This window comes from Eutrigla gurnardus (genome assembly GCF_963514095.1).
Source record: "Eutrigla gurnardus genome assembly, chromosome: 8".
Classification (NCBI taxonomy): Eukaryota; Metazoa; Chordata; class Actinopteri; order Perciformes; family Triglidae; genus Eutrigla; species Eutrigla gurnardus.
In genome coordinates this window covers 3,791,976-3,803,464 of record NC_139922.1, presented here as the reverse complement: position 1 = coordinate 3,803,464, position 11,489 = coordinate 3,791,976, and the positions used below count along the sequence as shown (strand labels likewise).

Sequence of the window (11,489 nt, the reverse complement as noted above, 5' to 3'; positions counted from 1 at the left end):
TATATTTTGTGCAGTAGTTTAATCTGCAAAACTACATTTTAATCTTAATATATCTTTATTTGAATCTTAATCTTACTGTAAAAGGAACCAGTAGCTGAAGCTGTTAGATAAATGTAGTGGGCTCAAAGTATGAACATATCAGAATTTCTTTTCTAAACAACTTTTAAAGGTAGATGAGCTCAGTGTAGACATCAGTCCACCTTTCGTGGTAGGTGGTACCACCTAAATGCCTGTTTAAAACTATAGCATCAATCCTGCAAACCTTCTTCCACATCTTGTCTGTAGGTGGCGCCATTTCACCATGTCCTCCCAGAGACGGTGTCGTATGAAGGTGGGTGGATGCTCCTCCTCCACCTGTAAAGCCTGGCCTGAGGGCAGTTTGGCCTGGGACTGGAGACTCAGGTGAGTTTAATACAAAGAAGATATCCCCCCGACATGTGAGTGAGAGCAGTGGCGGCTCCAGAGATTTTCTGTTGCAGGTGCTATGGGGATGCTCAACACTTAAGAGAAGGTGCTTTGAATTTCGGGGCATTTCATTATGGCGGTAGCATTGGACCACCCTTGGTATATATAGCTACACACGCGTACACGCCCGCATTAACTATACTCGTTCCGCGACTATAAGCATATATGTAAAAGTATTCAACACAAGGGCTATAGATACAACATACATGACATTAAAATATAAATACAAAATTACAGACATTTCTTGGGTGTGCTGGGCGGGTGCTATGGCTATTATAGGGGGAGCTACAGCACCACCTAGCTCCCCCCTGGCGCCGCCACTGAGTGAGAGTGATGATGAGATCTGGACCTAAAAGTTGTCAGTGTTTTCACTGTTGACTACCAGCCTTCATTTGACCTCAGTGTCGTCTCATTCATCACAAAACTCACCCAGAACGGACTTCCAAGCAAATAGGATCCAACTATTTTGACAAATCATTATCACTTTACTTCCTTTTATGGTTGAATATGTATAATGTAATTTCAACACTGTAAAGTGAATGATTCTTTCTTAACACACCTTGTATTCAGTACACATGTTATACCAAGAGATATGTGAAGAACCTCTCATTTGTAATGAAAATGATCGTGACAGAGTCCTCTGCAGGTGAAACAAATAATGTGTTCTTTATGCCATCTCATTTCTTCTGAAGGAGAGGGTCTTCTAGGAATGCAAAATGTCCAAAAATAGGTTGTGGTATTGATGAAAATGTATCACATTTATTCTGGTCATGTAAATTGTCTCGGAGGGTTTGGAGCTTATTAAAACCATGGCCAAATGATCTATAGAGCCCCCACAGAGTCAGATATTTTAAATGGTGATATACAAAATAATGATTGTAAAAAATGGGAAAGATGGTGGGCTGTGATTTATTGTGTTAAAGAAGCAACATGGAGATGTCGAAACCTCATGGTATTAAGAACTTTTCAGTGTCAGCAGAATCCGTAGTTAATTTAAGTATAACTTTGTTACAAGACTATCTATTAAGAGACAAGATAAGAAAAAATGAAATTATTGAATGTAAAGAATTTTGGAAGTTAGGGAACTCTGACATAGGAAAAAAGGTTATAGAAACAGGCTGGCTGTAACAACTTGTGGATACTATGTGGTATTGTATTTAATTGTCTGAATTATTAATGTAAAATGTTTTAAATGTGTTAACTTTGAATGTATTGACCTTGAAACCACGTTGTAAAATGTATAGTAATTATTTGCCTGAATTCAATAAACGGCTAAAAAAATTTAAACATTTAAATCTCATTTCTTATGAGCTTGTATTTCAGCATACAGTATATTTAACATGAAAAAGTAACAAACTCTAAATGCAATTTGAGGCAAGTGTATTTCCATTTTCATGCTACTTTCTACTTCATTACATTTAAGAGGGAATATATTTACTCCACTGCATTTATACTATGGAGGAGATACAGACTAAACTGTCCTGGCTCAGGAAGAACACATGTGACATTCCCCTTAAGTACTTTTATTTAGTCAAAATTTCTTTGAAATGAAAGTAGTGTATATCTATGAATGTGATTTTACTTTATCCGTAATTTGCCTGCCTGGGGGGGTTACAAAACAACACTGGACCTGGTAATGAGCCACATCTGGGCAGTCTGGCACTTGTGGTGCACTTAAGGCTGAAACCTGGGCTGAGCTCAGGTATCCCGGGTTAGTTGTGGCTTGTCAGACAGTATATGTGCATTTGACAAGTTTAAACGTAACATTATATAGCCTACAAATAAAGAACAACAAAGAGAATGGGCATAAAAACAATTTCATGTAAACTTAAGCCAGAAAATTAGGTTACATGTCATGTTATTACTATTTACATTATTTATTAAATAGTTATATTTTATGTAAATATAAAACGACATGTTATATAATATCGTATACCACACATATTGCTGCTGTAAAATGAAATATGTTACTTTGACATAAATTAAAATTTTCATTTTCTGTTGTTAAGTTAATGCAAGTTTGTATGACAGACAATGAGAGGCCTGTGTATGCCATGAACATGTGTCAAAGTAAGAGCATGTGTATGAAGCCACCTGTTACATTATTTGGCGTCTGCACCATTGCACACACTACAATTCACAGAAAAACATTTACAATTTACAGAAGAAAATTTTCCTTGGTGTATGGTTTATATTTGTATTTATCGTATGCACACAATAGTTAAATGTTTTTGTTCGTTATCTATATTGTTATATTAGAGTAAAATTCCTGGTAAGGTAAGGTCTATCATAACTGGTTAATAAAATAAAATAATTATTTTACTGAGCTTGATGGAACACTGATGACTATCGTTCATGAACTATAGACTTTACACCTTTTATCACTCATTATGAACCCGACAAAGCAGAAATTTAGTTTCTCAACAACTCCATGGAAAATAAATTTCATACACGCGTTTAAGCCGTGCGTGCTCCCGTGAGGGTCCTAGTTCTCGGCGGGCAGACAGAACCGGGTGTAACACCGGAAGTGAACTCAACGGTGAACTGGAAGGTCTTTCATTTTAGCTGAAGAACGAAAACTGTCTGCCTATTTTTCCCCATGATGTCTGTCTGAGGACCAACACCATTAAAGGGACTCTAATGTTTGGCCTGAAATAAGCCGCGCGGCACACCTAGACACCGGAAACGTATCTTTTGAGTGTTTATCGTGTAGTCGATCAAAAACAACAACACGGACCCGTTTTCTGCCCCGATAGAAGCTGTGCTATTAGACACTGGGAAGCTAACTTCGTATTAGCTGCCAACCGAACTGTGATAGTGTTGGATTCGTCAAGAGTATCCCTCAACAACTGCAGGTAATGTAGTTATCGTTGGCTAATGAGCTTCTTGTGATTGTCGGCTTTACTTGGCTTTCAATGCTTTGCTAGTTTGGGTGACGTTAACGCGGACTGCAGGACTCGGTGTAACGTTAGCGATGAGCAGTCACAACAAACCCAGACGCAAATCAAAGGGGATACGTGTGTTGGTATGCCCCTTCACGCTACCGTAGCCAATGCCTAGCTATTTAACCGCAAGCATGAACCAGAGGCCAGTTTCCATTCTGGTTGCGTAATAACCTCATATCCACATCTTGCATCTGATTTTTATTTCCAGATAACTACCGTTAGCTTGCTAGCCAACTTCCGTTAGGCACCTAGCTAGTTTTTAGCTTGCCGTCTATCTTGCTTGACAGCAATGTTGGAAGTGTGTTTGTTGGGTTTACAGTAGAAACCTTCTTCTGTGAGTTACTGAAGTGGCAACAGCGTTGTTTCAATGACTCCTCTGTGTTTACTTCAACTCGGCTCTAGTCGGCTAGTTAACGGGTAACACTTGGAGACAAGTGAACATCGCCCAGCTCCTTGTCTAATGGGACAAGAGGAAATGGTCAAATTCTCTATTTTCTTACATTTATAAAAACAGCTTCAGTAAGTAGGCCTACAATTGAATGGTTGGTGATTAAGCCAGCTGTGTAATGTAGCCAATGATTTCATATGTTTTCACATATGCACCATGTTATATCCTTTGAACACCCACGTGTCATCCTCTTTGTTTATCTTTTTTTTTTTTTTTTTTGCCTGCAGCATTCCCCTGGTATCCCTGTGTTTTTTGGTCACAACGCCATGACTTGTGGGTTATTCATCAAAGAAAGTCTGCAGAAATGACAGGACTTTTGGACAGTGTGAACAAAGGGCTCAACATCTCTGTTAGTCATCAAGAACGCAACAATTTCACTCTGGCTGCCACTAATGACTAATTCTCTATTGATGTGACTCATCTAAACAATGCATTTCCCTCCAAGAAATCAAACTGAACATTTCATTTGAGTTTATTTTCATTTTGAGAAACCGTAGGCTGCCATAAATGCAGCATAAAACAAAATTAAAAATCTTTAATAAAGAGAGCGTCTTATAATAGTGGACACCCTTTGGATGATTTTTAACTGCTTCTGTGTGAATTCTGCATTTGCAAACAAAACAAAGAAAGTAAATTGTTGTCATTTTTACACAGACACTTTTTTGCCTGGACAAGGGGAAAGCAAATTGAACTCAAAAAGTTGATGTCCAGCCCCTTAATGTAGTGCAGGTGAGATACATCAACTGTTCAGCCACCTGAGGCTAGATGTAACACTCATGGAATTGATACCACTGCAGTTTTAGTTTAAGTTACATATTTGACACTGCAGATACAGGAAGCAGACAGTTATGATCATTTCCTTCAATGTGACTCACATTTGTATAAGACTAATTAACAAACACAAGTCTACACAGTTGCCCTCTTCATTAAATAGGTGGCATTTGCTGTGTAATATTGAGGGTCTGTTATGTTTAATTTTATGAACTCTGATGTTAGCAGAGGTGGCTCACCTCTATTATAAACCATGGGAACTCCGTACGCATTTGCAGTTGTAGTGTTGTTTGTCATCGATATATGATGATTGTAAAATATGTGATCCCCCCACTCTCCATACATAGCTCATCAGTTGGAGACGCGGACAGCAGGAGTTATAGGGATTTGTGCGTCCCTCACCATCAGCGGGCCCTGAGATGACATCACAGCAACCACAGCTTCCCAATGCTGTTATCTCTCCCCAGCTTGGCCAGAACTCCTCTGCTCAGCAGGCCCGACCTCACATTCAAGCCAATCAGGTGGACTCAAGTCAGAGCAGTGCAACCGCTGGGCCTCTGGATCACAGAGCTCTGAGCGGCAGGCCAGGCTGCTCTGGTGTGGCAGCTGCCAGTGGGGAGGTGGCCAACAGGAACCATCCTGCCTCCTGCACCAAGTCCAGTGTGTCCAGAAGAGATGGGTGCTTCGAGCCGTGGCCCGAGGAAGCCGTGGACAACTCCCATGGGCTGTACTCACTTCACCGCATGTTTGATATAGTTGGAGCCCAGCTAACCCATCGGGATGTCAGGGTACTGTCGTTCCTGTTCGTTGATGTAATTGACGAGTATGAGCGGGGTGGCATCAGGAGTGGACGGGATTTCCTACTGGCTCTAGAGCGCCAGGGTCGCTGTGATGAGACCAACTTCCGACACGTTCTCCAGCTTCTGAGGATTATCACCCGCCACGACCTATTGCCTTATGTCACCCTCAGGAAACGGCAGGCTGGTGAGTAATGCATCATTGCTATTGTAACCAGGCTTTTAGTGTATATTTAATAATGGACAGTTTGATTTTAATGTCCTAGAGTGCACCCTCACCCTCTTGTCACTCTCACAGAAAATGACAGTAATTACAAATAGTATCATTTGAATCTGAATTGGAATTATACAAACACTGTTGATTATGATTATGCCGGCTGCAGTTTTTATGTGAAGCATTCATTCCAGGTACTTCAGCTACACTCCTAGCTGCTGCCACTATGATCTGCCACTATCCATCTTTCCTGTCAATGTATTGGGTAATACAGGTAGATACCATGTACTAGGGGTGTCACGATACCAAAAATTCAGTAGTCGGTACCAATACCAGTAAAATTACACGATTCTCGATGCCAATTTCGATACCACGGTAAAAAAATTATTTTCCAAGATTCCATGAACTTGAAACATGAATTTCTTTATTAAAAATATCAAAATGTCATAAGACATACAAAACTCAGTGCAAGAGCACAGAACAACACAATAAAGTGCAATGTAGTGCAACAACTATTGTCCGTAGACACATTCCAAACTTCCAGAACTTTCAACTTTCAAAGGTGCTGTGCAGAAACAAAACAGTGAATGTAACAGTGCAGCCATTCAGTTAACAAGAGGCACATGCAACGTTCATGTAACGTTAACGTGTATTTCAGTATGGCAGATAAAAAAATCCTTTCATCCTTTGGATGTCGTTAATATGAATCAGAACTCACCGTGAATTCTTTGAATAAATCCGGATGACGGTCTTTCAGGTGCTTCGCCAAATTTGACGTATTTCCTCCTTTGGTCTGAAGACCACGGTAGCACCGTTTGCATATCGGCTTCTGCGGGTTCATTATTACGCCACGGTCATCTGCCTCAAATGCGAAATACTTCCATACCCGACTCTTTGTGCCTTTTTTTATCCACAAGTCGCGGTGGAGCCGTAGCCGCAGTTGCCATCTTTCACGTGTTTTTGTTTTGCTATGTGTAGTTCCACTTCTTCGTGAACTAATACTTCTGATGTAAGTATCGACTGGAGGCGTATACTGCCCCCAACAGTTCCGGAAGAGTAATGACACCGATGCCAACACTGGAATCGGTGCGATTGGTACTTAAAAAAACGGGCATCGTCGGCGTTTTGACATTTTAGAATCGAAAGGTACCGTAAGTATCGGTTCTCGTGACATCCCTACCATGTACCATACAATACCATGTAACCAATCACAGAGCTAGAATGAACAGCTACGCTGAGAAGAACTGTAAGTGAATGAGCAGGTTGGTTGACACTTTGTGTACTGCTCACGTAACAACTTGTGTTGTGGAGTTAATAAACTACTCGTTCTGAGAACAATCGTCGTTCTTGTGGTGTTCTCGGAACGTTTCCACAGACACCACAGCTGTTTGTCTTTCATGCAGCATGTAGAGTGCTGCAGGGATGACTTATTGTTGAAGCCAAGCAGGAAGATAGGATTTTTCCATTGGATTTTGGAATTATTGCAAGGAATGTGCTCTTTTGCAAGATACTTCCACATTTTGCTGAAATGAACACCACTTATATGATTTTTTTAATCCTAAATGCAATGAATTAAATGCGGAGTCCCTATAACTGATCCTATATATGAACTCCGCCACAGTCACATGACTTCACGTCACCAACCTTCAACATTTACCAGAGGGGTACTCTGACGACGTATCTCATTGTCGAACAGAAATTCTAAATCCCTTCACCTTATTTCAGGCATTGAACCAAAAACATTGAAAAAACACATTCACTCGGAGATGTGGGAACAGGAAGCGTAAAAATGCTGACTGGTCTGGGTTTTAGAGCTTGTTCCTGCAGCACACCATGGACATAAGTGCTCCTTACAGTCAAGGAATTCCAGAGTGGGACACTTTTCCTTGGCATGAGCCATGACGCCAGAGCTGGCTCCAAGTAGGACATACAAAGGATGGATGCCAGAACAGTGTTAAAATGTAATTTTTCTGCATTCTGGTGTTTTCTAGAATTTTATGCAGCAATTACTGCCTTTGCCTCTAGATCAATGAATGGTGGAAATGTGTTTATGTAAAGAAAAACACAGATTATAATACGTGTGTGAGTCTGTTACAGATGGAAATAGTAATAAAATGAATCGACATTAATGGCTTTAAACGGGTCAATATAACTTTCCCCCTGTCCATCATGTTTTTCCGGGGCATTCTGGGATTTGCCCCCTTTGCCCCCCTTAATTCCCTGTGCTGCTTGTGATGATATGGTCCTTAATGTTGCCTATGATTTTCTGTTTCACTTTAAATATTTTCTATTACAGAAAATTAAAAAGGAAATGACATTACGAAGATACAAGTGTAGTGCTAAGTCACGTGAAGGTGTGAAGATCTTCTTATTTTGAATCCAGTGGTCAGCAGCTGGTGATACTTTACGCAGACAGTAAGATCTGCCTGTTATTGGGTATTAGGCTCATTATCAGCATTTGCACAACATTTCTCTGATATTTGGCATCTTTTTAACAACAACCTAATTTTTTTATCCAGTAGCCTATACAATAAATGAATGATAAATGAATGGATAACCTAATGTTTGTTAGCTTTCCAATATGGCTGAACTATATTACTGTATTACTATATTATTTTAATGAATAACACTAAATCTGAATTTAGTTGACCTTGTAGCAGTCACTATCCCAACGTCAATATTCAGTCTTTTCTCGTCTTACTCCTTTTTTAGCCCCTGTGGATGGTGGCTGTTCCATTTCCCATAACATGTGTGTTTGTTTGCTCGTCTATGATTTATGGCGTGGGGGAAAAAGTGAATTGACTCACGACTGCAGCACCCTGTTGTGTGGAGTGAGTCTTAGGTACCGTTGCCCTCATTTACAGCTTATTGCTTGAGAACACAGATGTGATGGTACTTTGAGTTGGCACATCTGGAAAGTGCTGGGACCAGAGCATCAAAACAGAAGTTGTAATGGGTGTATTTTAGTTTTTTGTTTTTTTTAGGACAAATAATGCACTTTTGTACGTTTAAAGGTTTCATAGTGTCACATTTGAGCAGATCGTTGTTTCATGCAAGAAATATTAATGATAGAAATAATTTGCGGTGTTAATATGTCGGTATGTGCTTGACTGAGGCGATCGATCATCGACCATAGCAATGCATATAAACGGATTGTTTCTCTGCATACTGTATGATGTATTCCCCTGGTTCCAATGGAACGATTATCACTGCAGTTAAAATAACTTGAGAAATCTGTTATTTCAGTGTGCCCAGATCCTGTTGACAAGTACCTGGAAGAGACATCAGTGCGTTACATTTCACCAAGAGGAGCAGTGCAGAGCAAAGACACTGTGCCTCACAGAAGAACGGGTGGGTTTACCCTTCGGAATAAGCTTGAAAATCATCATGAGTGACTTGAAAAAGCCGTCTTGCTCACTATCACGGTAGAGGAAGTGAAAATAGAGCCTTATTAAAAATATACAGGATATAATATGTGACTATAATATATAGTGTACCCATCTTTTATTTGTGCACATCGACCTTGTGATTATAGATCATTTTATTATCATTCTATAGTTGTTGACTTCACTTCGAGGATCTCCAGTAAAAATTAACATGTCTGTGATGCAATAAAAAATGTTTTTGTATGGTTAAGTGCATTTCTAAGCATATTTTGATCATTTCAATTATTTTGGCCAGGATAATTGTGACATGGAATTTTTGTATCGTCCCATGTCTAGTTTACACTTCTCATTTCTTAAATCAGCAGGATATGGGTTGGATTAGTAAGCAACGTAACTATAGGCTGCGATACAGAAGCTAGATTAATGTTGGAACTAATGTCTCTTTCTAGGTCCTCAGCCAGTCATTTGCTGTTCCCCGTCAGGGCCCCATGTTGGACCTCCCCGGACAAAGCCAGCTCCTCCTTTACAAAACCGTAAACGGAGGAGAAGTCATTCCTCAGCTGACTGCAGAGAGAAGCAAACATGTGGTAAAAAATAAACGCAACATAAATTGGATCATCAGCAGCGATGAACGGTCCCTCCCCTTGTTAGCTGTGATACAGAAACGAATGTCTCTTTGTGAAGGCAGGGTGCCTGGTGGTCTTTACTGCGTGGAGTGTCTGGCGCAGGATGCCATCATGTGGCCCTTGAGAACACACACACAAATTAGACATCATGTTGCTGTATATCATCATGTGTAAACCTCCATGTCAATTTCATGTAAATCTGATGATTTCTGCCACATACGACTGACTTGTTATGCGTGTGTTGGGCAATTCAAATTCAACAACTTCATGGCGAAACATACAAAATTGCCGGCTTCGCCACGTCAATGTCGTTCCATGGAAACCAAACGCTTTACAAGTTTCCTCGGAGAAGGTCTTGAGATTATGCTCACCAAATTTGAGATGGACCTGTTGAATCCTACAGATCAGGTATAACATTTTAGAAATGCAAATATCTCCATCCAACCTCTCCAGGTAACGTTTTACCATCACAAACTCCAAATCCAAAAACCAGCAAATGACTTGCCAGTCTGCGATCGAGGGGTGGGACTTAATGGGTCAATTGTGCCTTCAATATTACATTTTTGGGCTCTATGTATTGTAGGGGTGGGCGATATGGCAAAATGATCACATCACAATTTTTTTCAGGCAGGATCACGATCCACGATCTTTTCACGATTCTTTTTCATGTTGGTTTTTAAGACTATTTTGCAAGTTAGTGAACAGTACAACCAAACTAATTTCCCTATTTAAAAAATATAGCCCTGAAAGAATAACAGACCATTTAGGCCAAAGTACCTTTTCAAACAGATTTTAATCAAATGTACAAGTAGAATTATGTAAAGTATGAACATCCAACAAGAATTTTGACATGGTTTAGAACTGTAATCAAGTACAATCAGAGACTTTTGCATAACTCCCAAAATGAATATTGGTTACAAAAGGTAAACAACAACACTCAAGTAAAGTGCACTCTTGCTACATAACATTAAAACAAAATCTAACATTGGTAGGAATTGTACCAGTCAGGTAGCTTATTAGATACAGATCCTCAGCAAAACCAGTCTATTCACTTTCTGTTTTTCGAGGTAGCAGTATGTAACATTCTAATAAACATGAAAAGTAGAATAGAAACAAACAGAACAAGACATCAATAAGGAAAATATTCTAATAATTTATATAACATAATCATTTTAACATGGTCTAGGCTTCAAGTACAATCAGAGACTTTAGCATAACTCCCAAAATGAACATTGGTTTCAAAAGGCATTTTTGTTATAAAAGCACCAGTCCGGTTCCGCTCTGGGACCGCTCACACCACCAGTCTGAAGCCCAAACCCGACCCAGAATCCCGCTGTGTCCTACAATCATCAACAGTATTTTCAGTCATAAATCGTCTTGATATCGGGGGGAGATCCGCGTTGAACCCTGAGCAATAACGAGTGGGACGGCCTATCCATTAAAGCCTACGTCATGTTCACATTGCGTACCCGTGCATGTGCATGAACCGTACCGGAGTCGAATCCACCTCTTCCAAGCGTGCCGGGGCCGAGTTAGCGTGCCGTTCTTAAGTACGGAACGGAGCACTCACACTGGACAAACATTCTGGACTTTAGCCTCCATCGTGGCTGGGCACGGTCCGGTTGGTGTAGTGGGAGTGTGCCCTTAACATTTGGCTGAGAAAACAACTTTGGATGAGTGTATGAGCCATAGAACTGCAACTGATTGACTGTGCACTGTAGCACAATACTAATGACCTCTCTGTAAAGGCAGATCACGGAGACATTTGAGACATTTTAATCGTTCACGATCTAATATAGTCATATCGCACACCACTAATGTATTGTATTTAAAAGGA

At 40.2% G+C, this 11,489-nt stretch overlaps 1 protein-coding gene across 1 annotated transcript in view; it reads left to right on the top strand.

Moving 5' to 3' along the window:
• Positions 1–3,181: 3,181 nt before the first annotated feature.
• dedd (death effector domain containing) overlaps positions 3,182–11,489 on the top strand; it is a 12,009-nt gene continuing 3,701 nt past the window's right edge. Inside the window, exons 1-4 of the mRNA XM_084014762.1 lie at positions 3,182–3,320; positions 4,977–5,613; positions 8,887–8,991; positions 9,476–9,613. Coding sequence (XP_083870888.1) covers positions 5,049–5,613; positions 8,887–8,991; positions 9,476–9,613 — 808 coding nt within the window. The 5' untranslated portion in view covers positions 3,182–3,320; positions 4,977–5,048. The remainder of the gene's footprint in view (positions 3,321–4,976; positions 5,614–8,886; positions 8,992–9,475; positions 9,614–11,489) is intronic.